At 44.7% G+C, this 27098-nt stretch overlaps 2 protein-coding genes across 3 annotated transcripts in view; one reads left to right on the top strand and one right to left on the bottom strand.

The window, feature by feature from the left end:
* The window catches only part of MYLK4 (myosin light chain kinase family member 4), a 797874-nt gene that overhangs the window by 754161 nt on the left and 16615 nt on the right, over nt 1–27098 (bottom strand). For both annotated transcript variants that reach the window (XR_014529601.1, XM_083519289.1), the window contains exon 2: nt 21077–21272. Coding sequence is in view for 1 of the 2 variants with exons in the window: in XM_083519289.1 (XP_083375415.1) it covers nt 21077–21272 (196 nt within the window). In the remaining variant the exon portion in view is untranslated. The remainder of the gene's footprint in view (nt 1–21076; nt 21273–27098) is intronic.
* The window catches only part of WRNIP1 (WRN helicase interacting protein 1), a 41982-nt gene continuing 38844 nt past the window's right edge, over nt 23961–27098 (top strand). Inside the window, exon 1 of the mRNA XM_083519398.1 lies at nt 23961–24795. Coding sequence (XP_083375524.1) covers nt 24160–24795 — 636 coding nt within the window. The 5' untranslated portion in view covers nt 23961–24159. The remainder of the gene's footprint in view (nt 24796–27098) is intronic.

Genomic DNA, 27098 nt, shown 5'->3' on the forward strand with positions numbered 1-27098 from the left:
TTCATTGTTTAGGCCCGCATTTTCTTCCAATAGGAAAAAAACAAAAATAAAATTACAACCACAGAATCATAGAATTGTAGAGGTGGAAGGGACTCTGAGGATCATCTAGAAACCAATCCCCTGCAGTCCCATACAGGGATTGAATCTACAACCTTGGCATTATCAGCAACATGTTCTAAAACAGTTGGATCCTGCCTCAGTCATTCCTAGAATAGATGCCTAGAGATGCAGCCCTGTACATGTTCAATGGAATTTACTGCCAAGGTAAGTTTGTACAGAAATGCAGAGCCTCACTCTGGATTCACTATAACTATCTACACACACACAGGATCCCTGGACAGTTAAGTCCAGTCAAAAGCGACTATGAGGTTGCAGCGCTCATCTCGCTTTCAGGCTGAGGGAGCCAGCATTTGTCCACGGTCAGCTTTCCGGGTCTTGTGGCCAGCATGACTAAACCACTTCTGGCGCAACAGGACACCATGATGGAAACCAGAGTGCTCGGAAACGCCGTTTACATTCCCGCCACAGCGGTACCTATTTATCTGCTTGCACTGGCGTGCTTTCGAACTGCTAGGTTGGCAGGAGCAGGGACAGAGCAACGGGAACTCACCCCACCGCGGAGATTTGAACTGCTGACATTCTGATTGGCAAGCCCAAGAGGCTCAGTGGTTTAGACCACAGTGCCACCCGCGTCCACACACACAAAGAGAGAATGACACAAACACACACAGAGAGAGCTATTCACCTGCTTCATCCCATTTCTCACACCTGCTACTATGCTCATTTTCTTAGGCATACTTTTGATAGGCTTGAGTGTCTTAATATAAGCAATATGCTTGTTTTGTTTGTTTGTTTTTCAAGTTAGGCTTGGCTGGATCTGGTGCCAGTCCAGCAAAAACAGCTGGCTTCTTTCACGGACTAATAGAACAGGACGTAGCCTCCCGCCTGCCCAAAATGGCTACACCTTGGCAATCTCATAACCTCCTTAATGTTCTGTGTCAAAGTAATACTTCCAAAACGTTGCAAAAAAAAACAAAAAACAACGCTCAACAACCACCACCCCAACATCTTAGGGCTTAATGCAAATGCCATTCATAGGTCGCAGGCATTAAGTGAGCATGGAATGGAGAACGGAAAGACATGGGAAAGGAACTCAGCAACTTGTGAAATTTGTATGGATAAAAGGGAAGACACTATCTCACCAAGAGATCTGAACATTTTCGTGGTTAATGCACTTCTGGCAAGCAGTACTTAATGGCTAAAGGAATCCAGTAAGAAAAGAGGGTTAAGCAAGGTATAACGGGGGGGGGGGATCTTGTATTCAACAATGTTATGCTCAGAGAAGACCCATAGAACTTAATGAACATGACTAACTGAGGCTCATTCATTTCCGGGGCTCCACTCTGAGTAAAACTGTTGATCACAACCATTACTTTTAATTTGTAAGTCCTTGCAACACAAAAGTTACCTCAGACTTTTCAAACGTTCCCAACATTTTGCCCAATAATTTTTTAATCAGCAACACTTTTGACATCGTTCTGCTGCAGACGAATCCTCACAGGCAATTTCATACCCCCTCCTTACCCAAATATTGCAATGTTCTAGGCCATCTTCCTGAGGTACAATTCCTTTCAAAGAGATAGCACCAGAATTTAAAAATGTCCTTGTGATCACTTAATTTACAAATTTGCAGGTTTATTTATTGCATTCCTAGACCACCTTTTCCCCCAAGGAGCTCAACATGATGTACATGACCTCTCCTCATCCCCATTTTATCACCACAACCAGACTGTGAGTCTGGCTAGACTGAGAGGCATTCCCAAGCTCATCCAATGAGCTTCATGGGGAAATGGGGATGTGAGCCTTTGGGTTTCTCAACACTGGAGAAAAATGTGGAGCCCCATCTCAGTGTTGTCCCAGACTCTTTTCCCTTTAGGTGTGGGGCTTTCAATCCTGGTTGTTTCAGACTTCCCAACCTTTTCTTTATAGGAACACAGGCAGCTTCGCAATACCAAATCCGCCCATTGGTCCATCTAGCTCATGATTGTCTATGCTGATTGGCCAGTAGCTTTACAGTGTTTCAGGTGTGGGTCTTTTATAGCCCTATTTGGAGTTGCCAAGAATTGAACCTGAAACCTTCTGCATGCAGGACAGAGGTTCTACCACTTAACTACAGCCTTTATGGCTCTCCTTGGGCACATGTGTGCACACAGAGATGCACACATGCAGACACACTTGCACATACCTTTAGGCTTTAGACACACTTATCTGCAACTATGTTCCATTAAAGCTAATGGTTCTGATTTTGCTGTGCTGTCAGATCTGCATCAATCGACTATATTGAGGTTGGGGGGCCCATCACCCTTTCGATGAGGATGGACTCAAACTCCCATCTTTACAACTGCCTATACTAGCATGGCCAGTGGTCAAGGATTATGGGAGTTGTGGTCTACCATCTGGAGATCACAGGCTCCCTGTCTCTGGTCTCTATTGTAAAAGCATAGCTGGACACATTAAGGTTTATGGGATGGTATTTGAAGAGGCACTAAGGAGATTGCAAGTTTCTGCTTGCCAATGGAACAATCTCCCCTTTCCTCCTCCATGCACCGTTCTGGGGGTATACCTAAACCCCCAAAACTGATTGGGGGATGGGGGCCCATGAGGGGAAGAGGGAGATGAGCCTCATTGTCCTAGAGGGACTTGTTGTGCTGTCTCCAACTACTGCAACTGTGTAGTTTAACCTGGCCCTCTATATTGTTGAACCAAACAATCACCACCACAAAATTATGCACATGCAACTGGAGCGTAATTTTCTCAAGTTACAAAATCCACCAAAATTTAAGGAATAGGCTGTAGATTATGTAACCCAGAAATCTAATATGGCAGGAGGAAGGGGAAACGCACGTAAGATTCCTCCACCCCCACTGTAAATGGAAAGGACAGATCGGCTTTTAATTAAAGGTGACAAGAAATAATCCAAATGACTGATGGTTTTTTTTGCAGGGGGGGGGGAGCCTTTCTTTTTCTTGGAGAAAGATTGGCTGTAAATTACTGCTGTGTCAAGTGGTTCCACTCCTGGGATGGAGAAACTTGAGAAGAGCAGCATCTTCTTATGAAACAGACTCTCCATTTACCTCAGAGGCCCTCTTCTCCTGTCCCCTAATTTGGCCCCATCAGCTCTATCTCTCTCTCCCCCCCCCACCTCCCCGTTCTATTTGTAGAACTAAAAGGATGCTACTCAAAACTCCTTTGCCACAAGCTGTGGATGCAGAAATCACTTGGGAAATGCCATGGCCTTGTGCGATATGTGACAAAGAAATCTCTGGTGGATTATCTCCGCTATCCCTTAGGGCCTTCAAATTCCTAAGGGATTGCTATCCTATTGTCAACCCGCTCTACTTCTCCCTTCTTCTAAATTATCAAGGATTCACTTGTACTATTTATTTGGAGTATATAAACACAGATCTGTGGGGTTTTTTTCCCTACCCAACTTCCTATACAGTAAAGAAAATAAATAGACTGGTTCTTTAGTCGCACACTCAGAATGCCCTGAGAGAATAGAGAAATAGTTAGTGGAGTTTTATTGTGTTTAATAGAGAAATAGTTAGTGGAGTTTTATTGTGTTTGGGAGCATGCTCCAATAAGACGGTTAAGAATCTACATTAAACTTTTCAGTTGCTTTCTTTGTCCCACATCATACATTCTACCAGTAAGATCTAATTTGGTCACCATCTTTGTTATGTACTGAAGTTCTCACCCTGGGCCAGCAGGGGGATGCTGTAGATAGTTATGCAAATGAAGGATCGAAAGTGACGTTCAGTGATTGGATAGTTTTAGAAAGTTGCTACAGTAACGTTGTACTGGAGCTCGACATAAGCAGGCTGACTGAGCCCTTCAGCTCAGTTCTGTTCTGGCCTCTGAATAAACAAGAGCTGTTTGAAGAATCACTATGTTGTCTGATATGTTCTCCCACAACTTGAAACCCATTAATCCTAACATACCAGCTCTGTAGTACTACCCTGTGGTACTAAAAACCAGTTTATTCAGGATTGTAGCATAAGACACATGCATTAGGAGTGCCAACTTGGCCCTGCGACCATGGGTGTCATGGCCCTGGCACCGAAATTTGTGGGTGCCTGGCCCCTTCTTGGGGAATTTGGTGGGTGTCCGGGCACCCAGGGCTCGAGGGAATTGGCATCTATGACATACATTAAGAACCATAGTTTTGCAACATTTTTTGCACATATTAAATTATTATAAAAACCACTAACACATAACATTACAAATTAATGCAGAATTAAACAGGCAAGTTATAAATAGACCACTTATAGCATGGGTAGGCAAACTAAGGCCCGGGGGCCAGATCCGGCCGATCGCCTTCTAAATCCAGCCCGTGAACGGTCCAGGAATCAGCATGTTTTTACATGAGTAGAAGGTGTCCTTTTATTTAAAATGCATCTCTGGGTAATTTGTGGGGCATAGGAATTTGTTCATTAATTTATTTTTTTCAAAATATAGTCTGCCCCCCCCCCCATAAGGTCTGAGGGACAGTGGACTTAGAGGGATTTTTTTTTTTAAAGCTTTATTTATGATAAGCTTGAATGAAAGCCCATTTCTAACTTAGACCAGGTTTTCTCTTCTTGCTGACGAGAAGTAAATCGTGCCATACTTCGGTTCAGAGATTTGAAACGATGAATATTTAACATCATGCATATAGGGATCCGACTGAGGACCACACTAGGGATATCGTACGTCTAGATTTTCCCAGAGATATCCAGAACACTTCAGTCAGCAGCCGTGTCCAGGTGGAAATTGGGGAAATGTCCTGGAAAATCCAGACATACAGCAGCCCATGTCGGCAGTGCCGCTTTTGCTGTTTCCCCATAAAAATAGCTCAAAAACAGCAACCCTAGACCCTTACCCAAGCTGCAGCTCAGGGGTTCAAAGCTTCAAAGCTGGAACCTACCTATGTTATCCTAGAAGCTACTGCTGCAGCTCATCTGCTTCAGCAACTCCAACACTATTTGGTTTGGCCTCTGCCAAAAGCCAGAGCTTGAGCAAGAAAAGTGCCTGGTCGTATGAGAAAAACGCTTTCCTTTCTCCTACAAAAGCAAGTACCTGCTCTTCTTTGACTGCAGTCCAGTAAAATCCAGTAACCATGTTCTGACTTGGCTCTGAGTGATAGTCTGTTTAGCTTCTGCTTGAGTAGTAAAGTATGAGTACAGGCCTTCCTGTCTTAAAAAGTCAGCGGTGTGATGATTCTTTCTTTTCTTACGTAGCGTTTTGGGATTACTATATTCTTGGAGCACTTTTGTTTTCTTTCCCATAGCCTACACATTGTGGGTCCTTTGGCACCCTGCTGTTTAATTTTCAGCTCGCATGTTCAGTTCAGTTCAGTCAGTAGAGCCTGAGACTCTTAATCTGAGGTTCGTGGGTTCAAGGCCCGTGTTGTGCAAAAGATTCCTGCATTGCAGGGGGCTGGACTAGATGGCCCTTGGGGTCCCTTCCAACTCTACAGTTCTATTATTCTAAGTGCCAAAGCCACCATTCTCCACCTTCTTGCCTGGTTACCATACAAACTGGGAACTATGGGGTCTTTGGTGCCTCCGTATTGTCTACAGGGCATTCACGTGCAAGTGTGGCACGAGGGAGCAGGGGCAGAGCTGCTATTTTGATCCACTGACCTCTGGGAGAGGGGAGAATCCTACAAAAGGTTATATTTGTGTCACTTGGTGGGACTTGGTATCTATTTACTCCTGTGGCTACTATTACACTCTTCCTAAGGACCTGAGTGACATCTGTTTTTAAATACGATTCTGTTCTAATTCTAGGCACAGTCAGGGGGAGATCAGGTCGGGTTGTAGATTTCAAGCAAGTAGCTCTTTGCTGCAAAACATTGTTTACATTTTCCTTCCCACCCCACCAACCAATCCTTCCATTTCGGTGTTCCCAGTTCTCCTTTCCTTGCTCTCTTTCCCTCATAACCCAGCTGTTCCTAAACGGCCTCGGCCCAGTATACCTAAAGGAGCATCTCCACCCCCATTGTTCTGCCCATGCCCTGAGGTCCAGCTCCAAGGGCCTTCTGGTGGTTCCCTCAGTGTGAGAAGTGAGGTTACAGGGAACCAGGCAGAGGGCCTTCTTGGTGGTGGCGCCTGCCTGTGGAACACCCTCCCACTACATGTCAAGGAAATAAACAGAGAGAATGAAAGGACATGAGAGGAGATGGCATGGAACGTTCTTAACAATAGTTAATAATAATAATAATAATAATAATAATAATAATAATAATAATAATAATAATTTATTATTTATACCCCGCCCATCTGGCTGGGTTTCCCCAGCCACTCTGGGCGGCTCCCACTAGAATATTAAAAACATGATAAAACATTTAAACATTAAACACTTCCCTAAACAGGGCTGCTTTCAGATGTTTTTTAAAAGTCAGATAGTTGTTTATTTCCTTGAAATCTGATGGGAGGGCGTTCCACAGGGCAGGCACCACCACTGAGAAGGCCCTCTGCCATACACACAACAACAACGCCACACATCTCAAATTATAGCAAAGTTATTGCAATTCTGAAGCAGGAAGCGTTTAGCTGATTTCCACTTCGCCCTTCTGCTGGCAAGATTTAAGCAGGAAAATGGCTAATAAAAGTCTCTCACACACACATGCACATACACACAAACACGAATATGCTGAGAGAAAGCATTTGGGGATAAATATCTTTCCTCCCTTTAAAACTTTACTTGCTGGGTTTTTCATGGTTTCAGGTGTTTTTCATGGTTTCGAAAACACAACACGCAGAGAAAAGTCATCATGGAAACAGTAACGGCCCAAAATAGGCAAATGCAGGGATGGTACTTTCGCCGGAACACACAGGACTCAACGACAAGCTTACACCACCACTTTCCGAATCAGAAGCTGGAGTTTCTGCTGCACCAGCACCTGCTTCTCTGTTGACAGCTACAGGTTTCCAAATTTCCATGATGCACAAACGCTGTCAACATCTCTTCAAAGGTCCATTATCTCTCACATGGACATGAAACCTGATGTCCGTGTTACGACTGCGCAAACCCTACATGGAAGGAAGCACATGTCTAGCTCATCCAAGGGGCTCTCTATTTGCCACCTTTTCCTCCTGGCATCTGCGCAAGTCACGTTTCCCCCTGCTTTCCAATTTCCAACAAGTAGGCAGGCTATTTCTAGATGCCCACGAGAAGCATTTAATTGGACCTCAAAGCCACATCCTTAATCTGTACGTGACCGTGGTCTCCAGGGAGTCCCTGAAGACAGGTTGCTCAGACAGTAAGCAGGTGTGGTGTGTCTAGCCGAGAAGATACTGGAAGCTCTGAATGACAGTTTCTAGTGCTGGATTCTGCAAACCTCTATTTTTAACCGATTAACCTTGAAAAGAAGGTGAAAACAGCCGGCATGCACACTACAAGCCTGTCCATGGTGGTGTTATGGCAAAATGAGATGTGATTGTGGTAGCCACATATATTTGAAATGATTCTTCTCCTTGGACAGGTAGAGTTTACAGGTAGAGAGTCTACTTTCAGCAACATCAGGTTGGGAAGAAGAAGAAGAAGAGTAGTAGTAGTAGTAGTAGTAGTAGTTTGGATTTGATATCCCGCTTTATCACTACCCTAAGGAGTCTCAAAGTGGCTAACATTCTCCTTTCCCTTCCTCCCCCACAACAAACACTCTGTGAGGTGAGTGAGGCTGAGAGACTTCAAGGAAGTGTGACTAACCCAAGGCCACCCAGCAGCTGCATGTGGAGGAGTGGGGAAGCGAACCCGGTTCACCAGATTACGAGTCCACCACTCTTAACCACTACACCACGCTGGCTCCCATGGCTGAGAGGAGGCATGGCTGAGAGGAGCGCAGTCTTTCCGCTCTCTTTCCATTGCTTAAGGGAATTTATTTTCCTCCTCTTGTCTAGTTTACTTCTGGTATTGGAATCGGGATGAAAGCAAAGTGCCCAGTTTGACAGGTCACAGGGAAGTTAAGTGGAAGGGTTCAAGTCTCCTCACCAGAACTTATGAGGTTAAAACACCAATTTGGATCAAAATATTCTTGCCATCCACAGTGCAAGACAAAAGTGGAAAGCAAGATTTCTCACTACGCATGGAAACAGGAGTCATGCAATCCTTTCTCCTGCTAAGCCATAGATGGATTATTATTTTTCCAGCTCAGTGAAAATCTAGTTTATTATACCTGATCAAGTTATCTACCAAACAAAAGCATTAAAGTTTTCCCTGCATATTATATATCACACATTGTTCTTCCTTGTGCCTGCAATGGCACTACCCTACTTAAATCAATTGACTAAATTGCAGGAGATGTTCTTTTTGGAAAGACATACATTGCAAAGACCTGGGAGGTGGAGCAGGCAGGCTGTTCTTACTCAGAGGAGGGAACAGATGTATAAATGAAAGTATGCAAGCAAAAGGACAGGGAGATTAAGGACAGCAAGTCGTCCCTGTCCATCAGCAATGTTCACTTGCCTTTGGCAGCAGGTAAGTGGTGATTTGCATGAATGTGCAGATCGTTCCCCCAGGGCCAAACAGGATGTGGCAGTAACCTGGAAGTGGGGAGGGTGGTCCCAGTCAAAATTGCACCCCCCATGGGATGCAAAAAGCAGCTTGTTGCTAGCCAGAACCATAGCAAGGAGAGGAAGGACTGAACTCTCCCCCCTCATGCCCTGTGATCCCACAACCACTTGGACTCTCCTATGACTGCTGTTTACATCACACACACACACACACACACACACACACACACACACAAGCCTGCAATTAAAGCTGCACCTAGTTTTGTTCCTGACTGTGTGTCAAGTTATCTTTATCCTTAGCACACAAACTGCAATGAAATCCTTCACACAACTTTGCACGGCACAGAGATGCTTTTTACCTAAATGGCAAGGCAGGGCCACACAGTCCATGTTAGCTGGTAACTTCTCTGTTTTGGCTCTGAATTTCACCTGCATCACTGCTGCAATTTACTGTGGGCTGGAAGTTCCAGCTTCTCCTCTTTCTGTTCACAGGGAAGCCAAATAACAGAAGGCCGGGTTCTTCCCATATCATCCTATCCAGATCTAGACCCTTCCTCAGGCACTTTTAGCAGAATTATGCTAAGTGGCAACCAGGGCCAGATTTAGGTTTGATGAGGCCCTAAGCTATTGAAGGTAACGGGGCCCTTTATATGTCCAGCTGTCCCTTGTCAACAACAAACTGTCACTGTTTTTTGTGTTGAATATATGCTATATGGTAATTCATGGACCTAATAGGTATCTAAAGCCATTTGCACATAACAAAATATGTATTTTATCAAAGTAATTGTATTTTTTTCTTTACATTTTTTGAGGGGGGCCCAAGAGAGTGGGGCCCTAAGCTATAGCTTGTATTGCTTATACGTAAATCTGGCACTGGTGGCAACAAAGGGAAGGACCTTTTTGGTAGTGGCAATCTGTCTCTAAAAAGCTCTCCACATAGAAACTTGCCTCACAGATACATTGTTATAACGTAGTGCGCGTTTTAAGATTTGCCTCCAGTTATTTTATTTCTGCATTTCATTTCCGATCTATCTAATTGTGCACTGCCCTGAATTTCTACACTGACTGGAGGACGGAACGAAAAGCTTTTAAACGGGCAGACATCTCCTTCCATTAGCTTTCCAACAAATGCAAAATACCTACATGGCCTTATATTAAGAAAAATAATATTTGTTTTCTCATGAAGTTAAACCTTTTTCTGCTGTTTCTTACTCCCTATATACAGGTGTATGCTGGAATAATATAAACATTTTCTTTAACTGCAGAAAAGGTCAGACCAAGAAACATCCCCACATTAAGCGACCACAGAAGGCACGGTATATTTTCAGCAGTGCTGTGAAGTGACAGCATCCTGCGGGCATTGTGGGTAATTTAAATGGCGGTCAGCTTTCTGACAACTGCCTGGTATTGGGAGGGGGGCAGGGCTGGTGTCATTAGTGGATATTTCCGAAGCACTTGAATTTTGGGTGCTGATGTCAGTCTTTGGTGTTCTGTTTATTACTGATTAATTCATACTAATGCTTTTACACGTACCTTTCAAAATGGATTACAAAATCAAATAAAAGAATACAAGTTTACAAAACACAACGAAAAACCAAAATAACCAAGAAGACAAGAACTTTCACAAGGAATGGGAAAAGTTTATAATTTATTTACGAGACCACTGTAAGCCGGTTAAAACATTAGCAGGATTTTAACCACACTTGCAAAGTAATGGAAAGCATGGATAATTTAGAAAGATTTAAAATTTGGATGAGTATTGATATGCAGTTGTAAATAATATCGTTAGGACCCATGGAAGGGATGGAGGGAAGTCAGGAGATTCAGAGCAATCTCAATCTTTGGATTTGGAACTGTTTTTTGATGTAAGTTTATACTTTTTAAAAGCATATATCCCAGGATCACTGCACAAAACAAGACTCAAAGAAAAAGTGAAACCAGCAATCACACGAAAACACAACAGCAGTACAATCCTATACACATTTACTTGAAAGTAAGCTCCACTGTTACCCTCGGGTCAGAAAATCCCCAACACAGCTGAAAAGTTCGCTCCTGTTCTGTGCATGGCTTCAGATGTCAACGAATCCTTAGGATATTTTTTCACCACTGGAGGTCACTGCAACCTTAATGTTTCCTTCCCAAGTTCCTGACAGACTGCTTCTCTATTTGATGCTGGCATTCATGAAGCCTAACTCAGAGCAGTTTACCTTCCTCTGTTTGCTAACAGACTTCATTGTTCATGTACCAGTAGCCATGGCAAAGTCAATTTCTCCCCTCCTTCCCCATGACATGTGGGTCCCCACCCTAGATAATTCACTGCCTGGCACAAAGGAAAGGATGTCTCCCCCATTCCATGTACAAAAGTTAACCAGACTGGCAATCAAATCTTGACATAAGATTTAATTAAAACATGGGCAGGTGGGAAGCAACACGACCGAGCCAAGGAGATAAGTAACTTTAGATGGCATCTGAAGGCAGCCCTGTATGGTAGCTTTTAAATGTTTAATTATGATTTTACATATGATGGAAGCTGCCCAGAGTGCCATTCAGATGGGTGGAGTGTAAATAATAAAATGTTGGTTGTTGTTGTTGTGAAATAGGACATCCCTGTTTTCATCCGAGAAATGTTGGAGGGTATGTTAACTCATTCGCTTATTTCATTTATATCCTACCTTTTCCTCTAAGAAGCTGGGGCAACCCAATAAGATGTGTGAGTATAAATAGTAAAATAATCATTATGGAATGGGAACGTCCCTATTTTAATCAGAAATGTTGGAGGGTTTGTGGTCATATCCTAAGCATTCGAAACTCTACATAGTACACAAAATCAATTCAAGTGAATTAAAGGGATAGTATAGTTTTCTCTGTAGAAAACAAGCACAACATTTTGCATTTTTGAAATTTAGCTATACACTAAGCTGCCAGGAATGCGCTGATTATTGCAGCTAACACTCAAAAACACCAAATCCATAGCAATTAATACTATTTTCCTGAATTTACTCAGCATCACAATATGCTGTGTTGATGGAAATTTGTTTTAAAAAATATATGTCTGAGGATAAAGAATTTTTAAACCCCACCCAATTATTTTAAAACATGAATGGAAGACTCAGGTGCATTAAGAAATAGAAATTACAATGACATGAAGCCTTGCTGCTCAAAGGTTTTCAGAGTTTTGACACTTAAGCTACACATAATTTGGGAGAAGAGACCCACACCAACTGCTAACATCCAACCCATAATATCATTAACAGATGAAAACTGACCTAGTTCTTCCACATGGGCACATAAACCAGTCACATGACATGAAGAATCACTCTACCAAAATACAAATGATGAATGAAATGAGACTAACCCATTCAATGAGGGGCCAGGGACATTCTCAGATACTGTATATAAAAGCCTCTTCATTTTCTGGCAACGTAAAAGGGATTTAAAGAGGGTGTAAACGAGAGCTAAATTCATTTTAAGGTCTCTTTTGGCTGCCAGAAGTACTGCAATGCAAATGAGAGTCAGGCCAATAGTGGTGTGGATATATTTGCTGTTTCTTTAAATAAACAAAGCGATCTTGTGCAGGAAAACATAGGGGTCCCTTGACTCTCGTAAAAGTGAATATGGGGAGTTTCCCACTGCCACTACAATGTACGTGGTTGTGCCATGCTTATCATTTTAATCCTCACATGGAAATGTACAGTGAGGAATAGACAAAGTTGAACTCAACAAACGGAGGAGAGGAAGATAGAGTGGTACCTCAGGTTACATACGCGTCAGGTTACAGACTCCGCTAACCCAGAAATAGTGCTTTAGGTTAAGAACTTTGCTTCAGGATGAGAACAGAAATCGCGCTCCGGCAGCGCAGCAGCAGCAGGAGGCCCCATTAGCTAAAGTGGTGCTTCAGGTTAAGAACAGTTTCAGGTTAAGAACGGACCTCCCGAACAAATTAAGTACTTAACCCGAGGTAACACTATAATCTGTTTTTTAAAGAGGTTGGTCCATATCCATCTTCGTCCTAAACTAATACAGTGGTATTAATTCTGTAAAGTATCAAATACATCAATGCTAGTTTTTAACATCTGCATTTCTCCAAACGTTGTGATGCAATTCTCCCAACATAAAAAAATTGTACAAAAAGACTGGTCATTTTGAACTGGTCATTTTTGGCCTCCAAACTGATTAATTATACCAGACATAGGCAAACTCGGGGCCCCAGATGTTTTGGGACTACAGCTCCCATCATCCCTGACCACTAGTCCTGTTGGCTAGGGATGATGGGAGTTGTAGTCCCAAAGCATCTGGAGCGCCGAGTTTGCCTATGCCTGAACTACACATTTCTGTGGCATCACTAAATACAGTTTGGTCAATGGTGGTCACTGTTCATTGCCCTTTCTGTCTATCATAAATGCATTCAACACAAACAAGTTAATATTACAAGATGCAATTCCAGAAGGAACATTTCTATGATTGGCACGAGTCAGAAACAGTGTTTGAAAATATCATGGCTCGTAGAACACACACACACATTAATTAAGGAATTAATGGCATTTGCTGAATGTTGTGCTACCCTTTGTGACTTTGGAATGTAGCTATGGGGTCAGGTTTCCTTCAAGGTCGTTGACTGTAACCAGATAAGAATAAAGAGTAATATAAAAAGAGAGAGTAATGAAGTGCTCGTACACAGACATCCAGATCTGGTGGGACTAATTAACAAATTCTTAGATCTTATTTTTATTCAGCAGACAAGTGGCTAACACATAGCAAGTGCGACATGTAAGAGGAAACAGATGCCAAGCCTCAAGCAATGTGAGAAACACGTCTTTCTTTTGATTGACAAGCGCATATGCTGGGACCTGTGTCACAATCCGCCTTTCGAGCAAGTTGTACTTAACTGAATCAAAATGTACACATTCTCTCTTTTTCACGACGTGGGCCTTTGAGACAGATTTCATTTCTTTGAGTCTTGTTGGCCACGTTGGGTGGCTTACAGTTGGGTGGTTTAAATCAAGGGTCAGCAAACTTTTTCAGCAGGGGGCTGGTCCACTGTCCCTCACACCTTGTGGGGGGCCGGACTATATTTTGAAGAAAAAAACATGAACGAATTCCTATGCCCCACAAATAACCCAGAGATGCATTTTAAATAAAAGGACATATTCTACGCATGTAAAAACACGCTGATTCCCAGGCCCTCCGCGGGCCAGATTTAGAAGGTGATTGGGCCAGATCCAGCCCCCAGGCCTTAGTTTGCCTACCCATGGTTTAAATGGTTGGTTTACAGCATTTATTTTTTATTTACCCACCCAACATTGCTCTGATGAATATAGGGAACATCCTATTCTTCATCAGGAAGTTTCTCCCACATTTGATCTCACCGCACACAAAGACATCATATACACATCTACATTGGTCACCTTGGGCCAATTACAACCTCGGCGCCCAACCTACCTTGCAGAATTGTTGTAAAGAAAAATGTGTGAGAGGAAATATCACATGCAACACCTTCCACAGATAAATGAAATGAAACAACATTTTAGCAGTAAGCTGCCTTGAGTCCCTGTCAGGGAAAAAGGCAGGATGTAATAATGATAATGATGATGATGATGATGATAGGGCTCCATTTACAATAAATGAATCAACGCTCCCTGCATTTCCTAATAAATGGCTAGCTGCAGAAGCATCACAATTAAAGAATTTAAAGTGGATTGATGACCTTTTCCTTCAAAATTATAGGAAGGGATTCATATGGCAACTTCATTCATTTGGTGCAGGGATTTTATTTTCCGTATAAATAGGATTCTGTTTTTGTAACTACACACACCATTTTTAATTGTTATCCTAGACGTGGAGGGGAGGAAAAAGGGGGGAAAGAGACATTCCAAGATCAAATCAGAAACCAGGGTGGCTTCTGTAATTCCAGGACTGTCCCTGAAAAACCGGGACACGTGGAGAGTATGTTTTTACTTCACTGTTGCAGAGAAGCCATCAAAAATTAAAATGCTGTTGGAGTTAGGATACAGCCATAGTTAATGATCTCGTAATGCCCCTTCTTATATGGCCCAGCATATAAGCCATGCCAGAGAATCAATATGGAAATGGCAGAATTCTCCAAGAAATTTGGATGGGCACAAGAAGGTGCAATAAATATCAAAATGGGTGGAAGGTTTGCATGTAATAGCAGCCACAGGACAGTTCCAGCCTAACTTGGAAGCCATAACACAGCAGAATTAGAAAGAAAATACAGTGGTACCTCAGGTTAAGAACTTAATTCGTTCTGAAGGTCCATTCTTAACCTGAAACTGTTCTTAACCTGAGGTACCACTTTAGGTAATGGGGCCTCCCGCTGCCACTGTGCTGCCGCCGCCCAATTTCTGTTCTCATCCTGAAGCAAAGTTCTTAACCAGAGGTACTATTTCTGGGTTAGCGGCGTCTGTAACCTGAAGAGTCTATAACCTGAAATGTCTGTAACCCGAGGTACCACTGTATAAAGCAAGTGTGACTCTTTTATTTTTCAGCCCCTTACTTAATAATAATAATAATAATAATAATTTTATATTTTGCAAATACAACAAAAGAACAAGGGAAGAAATATTGCCAGATCACATTAGCAATAAAAGTATTCCCTCAATTCTAACTTAGACATATATATTACCATTAGTAGTCCATGTGCCCAGATAGATAGCCAAATGAGATTGATGAGATAGCTGCAGCTTCATAGGCAGCATTGCCTGGGAATTCTAAGACACACACACAAAAAGGAGTGCAGTTTTGAATGGCTCATTCTGCCATCTTGATTCCAAGTGGCGTCCAGAAGCCTCTCCTTGGTCTCAGAAACCATCATGCAAAATTTGGTTATATTTTAAGGGGTGTCCAATCGCATAACAAACCGACAAACAACTTTCTAGAATACATATATTAGACACGTTCAAATGTGCAAAGGACAGGAAGGTCTTCAGACCAGCTGAGTGGTGGGTGCTGGGAGTTTATCCTTCCAACCCTGAAGGATAAACCTCTTTGCAACCATGAGGGGTTCACAGAAACCATTTTCATTGGCATCTGTCACTCCCCACATCACAAGAAGAGCTGCAACTGATACAGGCAATAATGAGCTAAATGGGCTATTGGTTGAAATTCAGTGTTTCTCAAACTGGGTCACCAGATGTTCTTGGGCCACAACACTCACCATCCTGACTACTAGTCCTGCTCCCTAGGGATTATAGGAGGTGCCCTGGAATAACATTTCACTGTGATTAGAAGAGGAAGAAGAGTTTGGATTTGATATCCCGCCTTTCACTCCCTTTAAGGAGTCTCAAAGCAGCTAACATTCTCCTTTCCCTTCCTCCCCCACAACAAACACTCTGTGAGGTGAGTGGGGCTGAGAGACTTCAGAGAAGTGTGACTAGCCCAAGGTCACCCAGCAGCTGCATGTGGAGGAGCGGAGACACGAACCTGGTTCCCCAGATTATGAGACTACCGCTGTTAACCACTACACCACACTGGCTCTCGATTAAAAACTGGATCTGTCAGTCAAAACAAAAGAAACCCATACCTCTCCACCTAGTCCAAAATTTGAATTCTACCACAGTGAAGACTTTTTCATCCATCCCCTTACTGTGCAATCTTGGAGTGCCGCGATGCTTATCTTAAGGATTGAATTGACTGGCACTGAAAAAGGTGCTCCTATAAATACCTGGAACATTTAGGGCCTTGCCAGCACCTTGAACCGGGTCTGGTAGCCCAGAGACAGCCAATCCAGTGCATTTAGAAGTGAGGTTACAGGGAACCAGGCAGAGGGCCTTCTCGGTGGTGACGACCGCCCTGTGGAATGCCCTCCCACCACATGTCAAGGAAATAAACAACTATCTGACTTTTAGAAGACACCTGAAGGCAGCCCTTTAGGGAAGTTTTTAATGTTTGATTTTTTATCATGTTTTTAATATTCTGTTTGGGAGCCGCCCAGAGTGGCTGGGGAGGCCAGGCCAGAGGTAACAAATGATTATTATTATATAGGATAATATTTAGGATGCTGGACATGGGTGGCGCTGTGGGTTAAACCACAGAGCCTAAGACTTGCCGATCAGAAGGTCGGAGGTTCGAATCCCTGCAACGGGGTGAGCTCCCGTTGCTCAGTCCCTGCTCCTGCCAACCTAGCAGTTTGAAAGCACGTCAAAGTGCAAGTGGATAAATAGGTACCGCTCCGGCGGGAAGGTAAACGGCGTTTCCGTGTGCTGCTCTGGTTCACCCGAAGCGGCTTAGTCATGCTGGCCACATGACCCGAAAGCTGTACGCTGGCTCCCTCGGCCACTAAAGCGAGATGAGTGCCACAACCCCAGAGTCGGCTACGACTGGACCTAATGGTCAAGGGTCCCTTTACCTTTACCTTATTTAGGATAGGTATTACACCTTCCAGTCCGGCTGTTCCAATGAGGAACCAGGCAGCCACTTGCTTCACCACTTCCAAACAGCATTTAGGGTCAGCGTTATGTAGGGCATATAAAAAAATAATCCAAGTGCAAGGTCCTCAGAGCATGGGTTACTGATTCCAGACTATCTTGGTCCAAGAACAACCATGACTGGTGAACCAGCCAGAGTTGGAAGGCCAGCTGTGTCTCCAATGACAACCCTGGGCAAAGGAGCATCTCCAAGCTATGTACTTGATCGCAAAAGAGGAGGGTTATTCCACCTATATTTGCTCCGCTCCATCACCACTGAGCGAAACCATGCTTACCATTTTTTTCCTAACTGAATAATCTTACACATGCCAAGACCAGCTTTGAGTCCTTAACTGAGGAATAAAAATAAATATATGCCTTCATTTATAAAACCATTGTTTTGCAATCATCAAATACGAATCGATCCTATGGGAAATCTGTTCCTGCTTGGGGAAATGAGGAGGGAAAAGAGAAGACATGGTGACCTCTCTACCGAATAATGGGTAAAATAATGGAAATTTGCCTGTTGGAATGGAGAAGTCCCAGGAGAAGTCAGGGGAGAGAACGCAGGAGACCAAAACATGCATACCAACGGATGGAGGGTTCAAATAGTGGGTTGACTTGATAATGAATGGTACAAGTAACAGTTTAGCTAACTACAAACATTGTCTCTCCCAGCAGAGGTCACTAGAGGATGTTTCATGGATCAATGAGAATTTAGGATGGCCATGAAGGTGGAAGGATGCAATGTTTCAAAATGTGAAGACAAAATATGCCTAGAATTCTACACCAACTTATTATGATATATAACTCTAGAATACATCATCTTGCACTTCTATTTCGTCCCCTTCTTCCAGTTTCTAAAACTGCATTTTTATCAGTTTTTCAAATACAACAAGCCCAAAAGAAAATATACACTTAGGGAAACGTTTAAAGCGTATAAAGAGAATGTTGCCTGGGCACCATAACCTGTTTTTGGAAACTATCAACAGTTGACTCTGTATCAAACGGCAAGCCTGCTATGGAAATGCATCCCCCCCCCCTCCTCAAAAGTACTTCAGCTACCTGTGTGTCTGCAGATACTTCGGTCTTTCTCTTGCTTCCATGGTTTAGTAAGAGAGTCCACAGCACGTGCCAAAGGAATGAGGCTAAGAAGCAGAGGCAGCCAGCGATCCAGACAGCTTTTCCTTTCGAAAGGAGACCCATTTTGGGGTGGGTGGGGTGGGGATGTTTTAGCATTGGGGGCAGGTTTGGGGCATTGCTAGGGAAATTTTGCCGGGCTCATTCAGTGGCCTTGCTCAGCCCAGCCAGAAGTACCTAGCTATGGAAGGCATGGATATGCTGCCGGCTGGAAGGAATCCACCAGCAAACTCGATCGGACCTATAAGGGAAGCAACGTGATGGCCCTGTGACAAGCACGAAACAGGTGCAGAGAAGATGGGCAGAGCCTCGCTTGGAAGATAATTCATCTGACATTCTCAAATGGGCCAGGGCTGCGAGCATCAACCTCAGCAGTTCCTAACGTCTGCTGCAAGCCATCTGCTCTGTCGTTTTCTAGCCCTCTCAGATCTGAAAAGGGAGGAGAGGGGGAAAAGATGCAAGGAGATGCAAGGGACTTGGGTGTGGGCGGAGGGCAGAGACATCAAAACAAGGGGTGGAAATCTGTTACATATGTTAAATGTTAAAGTTGGGCATTGGCCAATATAAAAAGGTAAAGGGACCCCTGACCATTAGGTCCAGTTGTGGCCGACTCTGGGGTTGCGGCACTCATCTCGCTTTATTGGCTGAGGGGTGCGTATAGTTAAAGCTATGGTTTTCCCAGAGCTGGACCATAAAGAAGGCTGATCACTGAAGAATTGATGCTTTTGAATTATGGTGCTGGAGGAGACTCCTGAGAGTCCCGTGGACTGCAAGGAGATTAAACTTATCCATTCTGAAGGAAATTAGCCCTGAGTGCTCACTGGAAGGACAGATTGTGAAGCTGAGGCTCCAATACTTTGGCCACCTCATGAGAAGAGAAGACTCCCTGGAAAAGACCCTGATGTTGGGAAAGATGGAAGGCACAAGGAGAAGGGGACGACAGAGGACGAGATGGTTGGACAGTGTCCTCGAAGCTACAAACATGAGTCTGACCAAACTGCGGGAGGCAGTGGAAGACAGGAGTGCCTGGTGTGCTCTGGTCCATGGGGTCATGAAGAGTCGGACACGACTAAATGACTAAACAACAACAACCATACTCTTCAACGTTTCTCTGACAAAAATAGGGACATCCTATGGGAAAGCGGGACATTCTGGGATCAATTTGGAAACTGGGACAGCTTCTGTAAATCCAGGGCTGTCCCTAGAAAAAAGGGAGATTTGGAGGGTCTGCAAATTAGCGATAGCACTGGCTAAAGTTTGTAACTGCATGGTTTGGAAAGCCAATCTGCCAAGCGGTCAGTGTTCAAGCTTATCTGGATGCTTTTCAGGCTGTGTGCATAAAAGTACTGTTTCCAATTTCTCTAAGTGGTGAGAAGCTTCAGGAGTGCAGCGCTTACCTGGGTTCATAGATGTCAACTTTTCCCTTTTCTTGCGAGGAATCCTATTCGGAATAAGGGAATTTCCCTTTAAAAAGGGGGAGGTTGACAGCTATGCTTGGGTTCTCTGTGTTTTCCCTTCTTGCCCACACATCTGTCCTGTCGCCCCAACCTCAATTTAAGCAATATGAAAGTTCTGACCCAAATGCGGTTGTATGTAGAAGGGAAATATATACGAAATACAGTTTGAAACCTAGCAGTCAATACCACGATCCAAACACAATACATGTACTTGGAAGTAACCATGCAGGGCTTTTTCTTTTCTTAATGAAACCTATTTTTAACTAATTAAAACCACAGGTGAAATTTGCCGTCACTGCTCCTGCATGATTCCCTTTAATATAGCAAAAAGTGGACGGGAGAAGGAGGACGATATTTTGTGGAGTGCTCAACGTGGAGGAGACTTCCACCTAGAGGAAAGTTGTGCAATTGCTCCTTGTGTGAGATTAATTTCAGATACCCTTCACAATTAGCCAAGTGCAAAGATCTTTTAAAATTACTTCCTTTGCCTTTTGAAACAACCGAGCATGTACAAAATAAACCTCCTACCAGCAACCTTAAAAATTGTAATCTTAGATTGCACAATCTTTTTGCACCAAATTTACGCACAAGGATTTGTCCGGTCACTCGCAGCAATAAAACATGGGGGTACTGCCTAGATGTTTAAAACCTTACATTTGACTTCCAAAAAACATTCACAAACCGGAACACTTACTTCCAGGTTTGCGGTGTTTGGGAGCCAATTTGTTTGTCAACTAAGCAGTTCGGGAACCAAGGTAGCAGTGTACAGCTTTCTAACACAAACACAAGGCCACATGGTCTGAAACATTCCTGCTGGTTTCAAAACAGACATAATCACATATGGCCATAATCATGTGGTCTTACACTGTAAGACACCTTGAAACCTCATAGCACCTTTTATTTCAATCCTTTGAAAACTTTCACACAGGCAATACGGAAACCATAAGCTCTCAGTCCTGTCGCCTTCCTCAACTAATCCAACTGCTTTCAACTGTATTCATTTACTGAAATTGTTTATACACCACTTTCAAACCACCACAGCCTTACCTCAATCCTACACCCATGTGCAACATGACATCTTCTACCCTAGGAATCATCAAGTGGACCAACTTTTTGACTATCCTTAGTCAAATCAGCCTTTGAATCGAGACTCGCCACGAGGCAAGATAAGGCGACCGCCTCAGGCGACAGGAGCCACACTGGCAGCAGATGTTCCTGGCGTACATCTTCACTCACCCCCTTCTTCCCTGCTGGTGAGGGAGGCATCATTTTGTGGTTTGCCTCAGGCACCAAAATGTATTGGCCACGACCTGCTTGGAATAATTTTATATTTTCAATAAGAGAATACGTTTCATGCTTCTCGGTTCAACAACCATCTGATGCCTCAGAAAGCAGACCAATAGTTTGTAACATTTTATACACACACAAGTGTGTGTGAATGGATGATTCTGTGTGTGTGTGTGTGTGTGCGCGCACACACACATTTGTAATCTTCACATACCTCTTCTTCACTTTTGACTGTCTCCAAGTTTTGGAAGAACGCCATGGTGTCCTCCCGGCTGTTGTAATACCGCGTGTTCATTTCATCCATCCGGTTGATCTTATAGAATTTCGAATGGTAAGCTACTACGTGTTTCTCCATCATTGTTCCGTAAAGTACCGAATAGGAGTGGCTCCCGATATCTCCTGTCTGTTGTCTGCAGTAAAAGGAAACAAATAGAATGTGTTTACATGGCGGCAAACTTAGCATCCAGCAAAGCCATGTATTCAGAACAACATAGCAGCCAGACCTGCATGTGTCTATTGAGCAAATCTTCAATCGATTGCCACAAAACAGAGTGTTTCAAAAGCATGCACAACTGAACTTTAATTTGTAGCCTTTGACCACGGAGATTCCTTAGGGCCTGATCCCTAATAATCACGAGGATGATGCTTAGTGTACAAAAGCTTTCACAACCGCCAAATCCCTGAACAGAGGGCTCCCCAAATTTCGGGGGTGGGGTGGGTTTAGTGTGCAGTTCTATCTTCTTGAGGCTTGAGTCTTGGAAGCAAGTATCCATGGGACAGGACTGAAAAACCTGCCCACTGAGTGCCCCTGTACTGAGGTGAGTACAATGGTACCTCAGGTTAAGTACTTAATTCGTTTCGGAGGTCTGTTCTTAACCTGAAACTGTTCTTAACCTGAAGCACCACTTTAGCTAATGGGGCCTCTTGCTGCTGCTGCTGCTGCTGCTGCTGCTGCTGCTGCTGCCGCGCCGCAGTAGCACGATTTCTGTTCTCATCCTGAAGCAAAGTTCTTAACCTGAAGCACTATTTCTGGGTTAGCGGAGTCTGTAACCTGAAGCGTATGTAACCTGAAGCATATGGAACCTGAAGCGTATGTAACCTGAAATATACTCAGAGTCGCAAAGTGATTTCATGCTCTTTATTCAGCTCATAGTGGTGAGGAGGAATGAATGAATGTCCCCTCACAGTATCTGCTTTATATACATTATTTACACAATGGGCTGCACATGATTGGCTAATTCCGGAATTCTACTGTAAGCCAATCAGGTTGTGGATTCACTTCTATCTGGAGCAGGATTGGGTGGTTCCTGCCAACCAATCATACTGCTGCATTGTTCTAGGACCAATCAGACTGCTGCAGTTTGGATCCTATTCAACTCAGTACATAACATAACCTGAGGTACCACTCTAGGGACAAAGGTGAGAGCTGTTTCCTAGTTCTGCTGGATCTCTCAGCGGCGTTTGATACCATCGACCATAGCATCCTTCTGGACCGTCTTGAGGGGCTGGGAGCTGGGGGCACTGTCATACAGTGGTTCCGCTCCTTCCTCCTGGGCCGTGTTCAGAAAGTGGTGGTGGGTGATGAGTGTTCAGACCCCTGGGCTCTCACTTGTGGGGTGCCTCAGGGTTCTGTCCTCTCCCCCATGCTTTTCAACATTTACATGCAGCCGCTGGGAGAGATCATCAGGGGGTTTGGACTGGGTGTTCATCAGTATGCGGATGATACCCAGCTCTACCTCTCTTTTAAATCAGAACCAGTGAAGGCGGTGAAGGTCCTGCGTGAGTGTCTGGAGGCGGTTGGAGGATGGATGGCGGCTAACAGATTGAGGTTGAATCCTGACAAGACAGAAGTTCTGTTTTGGGGGGACAGGAGGCGGGCAGGTGTGGAGGATTCCCTGGTCCTGAATGGGGTAACTGTGCCCCTGAAGGACCAGGTGCGCAGCCTGGGAGTCATTTTGGACTCACAGCTGTCCATGGAGGCACAGGTCAAATCTGTGTCCAGGGCAGCTGTTTACCAGCTCCATCTGGTACGTAGGCTGAGACCCTATCTGCCTGCGGACTGTCTCGCCAGAGTGGTGCATGCTCTGGTTATCTCCCGCTTGGACTACTGCAATGCACTCTACATGGGGCTACCTTTGAAGGTGACTCGGAAACTACAACTAATCCAGAATGCGGCAGCTAGACTGGTGACTGGGGGCGGCCGCCGAGACCATATAACACCGGTCTTGAAAGACCTACATTGGCTCCCAGTACGTTTCCGAGCACAATTCAAAGTGTTGGTGCTGACCTTTAAAGCTCTAAACGGCCTCGGTCCAGTATACCTGAAGGAGCGTCTCCACCCCCATCATTCTGCCCGGACGCTGAGGTCCAGCGCCGAGGGCCTTCTGGCGGTTCCCTCATTGCGAGAAGCAAAGCTACAGGGAACCAGGCAGAGGGCCTTCTTGGTAGTGGCGCCCGCCCTGTGGAACGCCCTTCCAGCAGATGTCAAAGCGATAAACAACTACCTGACATTCAGAAGACATCTTAAGGCAGCCCTGTTCAGGGAAGTTTTTAACGTGTGATATTTTACTGTATTTTGGGGTTCTATGGAAGCCGCCCAGAGTGGCTGGGGAGGCCCAGCCAGATGGGCGGGGTATAAATAATAAATTATTATTATTGTTATTATTGTTATTATTGTTATTATTATCTTCCTCTCCTCCGTTTGTTGAGTTCAACTTTGTCTGTTCTAAATTGTAAGCTCCTTGTGGGCAGGGTCTGTCTATTTTTGACTAAGCAATTCTGTAAAGTATCAAATACATTGATTACTACTGTAATGTGTAATAGGTATGTCTAATTTGTATAAAAGGCTGTGCACATTATGCACAACAAACGTTAGCGATTATGGCATTTTCTGTCCGCCTCTCAAGCTCGGATCCAACTTCAGTCGAGCCCGGCAGGACCCATAGCTGTCAACTTTTCCCTTTTCTTGCGAGGAATCCTATTCGGAATAAGGGAATTCCCCTTTAAAAAAGGGAAAAGTTGACAGCTATGGCAGGACCTTTACGCTCCTCCCGCATAAAGAACTACGATTCCCGACAGCCCGCTGGGTTTGTCGTGAAAGGAGGTGTTGACTTTTCCCCTCTTCCTGCCCGGGCAAGTTCCTATAGCTCAACTTCTGGTTTCGTTTTGGCTGTTTTGGAGCGCTGTCTCCTTGGAGAGGATCCCTAAAGCGGGTGCCTTCCCAAGAGGGAAGGGGGAGAAGCCAAGGGGCTCAGCCTTAATTCCGTGGGATTCCCCTCTCTTTCCTTGGCCCTGGAAATGGAAGGAGCGGGCGTGGAGGAAGGGCTTTTCGTGAGCTGCCCCGTTTGCCTGCGGGAGCTCCCCGCCACCTGCATCAACTCACATCTGGACAGATGTTTGCAGCAGCAAAGCGAAGCGGGAGGCGGCGAAGATGCGGAGCGAAGCGGCATCGACGGCAGCAGCAGCAGCAGCCCAAAGGACGCGGGGATGGGCGCGTCTTGCCGGAAGAAAATTCGCCTCTCCAACTCCCCGGAGAGGAGCAGCGGGGAAGAGCGCGCGGGGATGGCGAAACCCGATTCAGCCCCGCTGTTCTCCCTTTTCCACAAGGCCAGGAGCTCCGGGACACCTCGGGGCGCCTCTGCTGCTGCTGCCGCCCCGTCTCCATCTCCATCTCCATCCCGGGCGCAAACGGGAGAGAAACAGCCGGACGGGGAGGATCATCGGGGCTCAGGTGCGCGTGGCTCCGAGCTGGGCTGGGAAAGCCTGGCCCGAAAGCTGGAAGGGAAGCCCCTGGCGGACAAGCTGCGGCCCAGCCTCCTGGAAGACTACGTGGGGCAGGATCAAGCGCTGGGCGAACGGACGCTCCTGCGCTCCCTGCTGGAAGTGCACGAAATCCCCTCGTTCATCCTCTGGGGGCCGCCGGGTTGTGGCAAGGTGAGTAGTTGCAGGGGATCCCCAGGGGTCGTCTAGTCATCTCCTCCAGCCCCCTGCAGTGCAGGAATCCAGCCCTTCCTGGGTGGGGATCGAACTACCAGCTTATTTATTTAATTTATATACCGCCCTATTCCCCCTGGGGTCTCAGGGCAGTTCACAGAATAAAATCATGATATAAAACCACAAAATACATAATAAAAATAATAACAACAAACCAGTGGCCACCCTCCAACAAAAAAAAACAACCCACATTTTAAAAGGGCACAGGATGTAAATCAGATCAACCAACGGCCTGGTTAAAAAAGAACATTTTTGCCTGGCGCCTAAAGGTGTATAATGAAGGCGCCAGGCAAACTTCCCTGGGGAAAGCATTCCACAGATGGGAGCCACACTCCGGACCCCTCAAGGAGGAGGCACATGAAGGAAGGCCTCAGAAGATGATCTCAGGGTCCGGGTAGATTCATAAAGAAAGAGGCGGCCCTTGAGGTATTGCGGTCCTGAGCTGTCCAAGGCTTTATAGATTTTACAGCCAGATGTCTTGTGCAGCGGGGGGACTCCTTCTTACTTTCTATCCCCCTCCCCTCTGACAGACTCCACAGGACACAGTCCAGTGTTCGAAATTAGCCAGGCGCCAGGTGCGTTTTTGCGACTGGTGTGACATCTCCATCTGGCTTGCCCCTCCAGCTTCCTTAAGTAGTAGAGCTTATTTTTTGCATTTATAGCCCAGCTTTTCCTCCAAGGAGTACGTGGTTCACACACACACTCCCAGCCTGCATATTAATACAGTGGTACCTCAGGTTAAGTACTTAATTCATTCCGAAGATCCGTACTTAACCTGAAACTGTTCTTAACCTGAAGCACCTCTTTAGCTAATGGGGCCTCCTGCTGCTGCTGCGTCACCGGAGCCCGATTTCTGTTCTCATCCTGAAGCAAAGTTCTTAACCCGAGGCAATATTTCTGGGTTAGCGGAGTATGTAACCTGAAGTGTATGTAACCTGAAGCATATGTAAACCAAGGAACCACTGTAATAGATCTCATCGCAAAAAAAGGACCCATGGCATACTGAGGGAGCGATAACATTGAGAGTAGCTCATCTCTGTTTCACATTTTTGTGGTCTCTTTAAGGACAGAATTGAGGAATATCCCTTTTTTAAAAAATGAAATCTAGGATTCAGCACTGTTGTGACTGGGCCTCACTGCCTTCCGTCCCTGAAACAAAAGGAAGCACATACCATTCCCCTTCTGCAGCACATACCATTCCCCCTTCTTGTGTAACTGGTGAACCTAAAACCAAAGAGATACAGCGTGTACTCATGAGTTTAAAAGTAGCTTCTCTTCACTGAGAAAGTCTGCCATCTCTTTGCCATATTTGCCAAGTCCTGAAGTTGCATCCAATTTTCCCACCCTGCTCCAGTCATTTGGGTAACTCTGAGAAGCATCCTGGAAATATTGAAATAAAATAAATGTTTGGCTTATTCTTTCTCGGTCTTCTTTGAACTGAAACATTTTCCCTCTCTTTTTCTTTTCTTTCTTTCTTTTTTTTTTTTTTTTGGAGAAAAGGTTAATAACTGGAGTTTGTAGGGCAGCAACTAGACTTGTGAGCAAATGGGCAAAGGTAGACAGACATGTGTACGCACACTGCAGACAAAGAAAAACAGAATGGGATACCGAAAACTAAAAAAATCCAACATTTTTCTGATAGGTTGCACTCTGAGTTGCTTGATACCTGCCCGCAATATTCTTCTCCAGCTCCTCAGCTTTGCTTTCTGTTTAAAAGCCCATCAAAACTTGATGAAGACGGGCCCTTTTCCACATAAATCTTGTGAGATCTTGGGTTAAATGATGAGTGTGGTTTAATATGTCATAATGCTGATGTGTTTCAGGCATGTTGTTAACTCTTCCTCCGCCCCTCCCCCACACCTCTGCTCTGTGGGGGCGCGATGGGCAGCAACTTACATAAATGTAGGTTAGAAATTTGGTTTCCTTTTCTCCATCCTATACTCACTTGCACCCGTTCCTTTGATTCCCTCCCCTGACTCTGCCTGAATGCATCTCTTATTACAATGGTACCAAGCACAGGAAAAGCTTTCGTAATTTGCTCTCAACGTTAACAGACATATATACCGGAAAATTCCGGTCATGTCAGGGGGGTGGGGCTAAATTGGCACCCTGGGGAAAATTTCAATTTAATAGTAAATGTCTGGGATTTTGTCCATTCTCCAGCGGAAGCAAAAGCGCTGTTCAGTGGCCGCTTCCTTGTTGCCTCCTAGACGGTTATTTTGGAAGCCCTCTCGCCACCCCGC

This window comes from Podarcis liolepis, assembly GCF_965112155.1.
Source record: "Podarcis liolepis genome assembly, chromosome: 8".
Classification (NCBI taxonomy): Eukaryota; Metazoa; Chordata; class Lepidosauria; order Squamata; family Lacertidae; genus Podarcis; species Podarcis liolepis.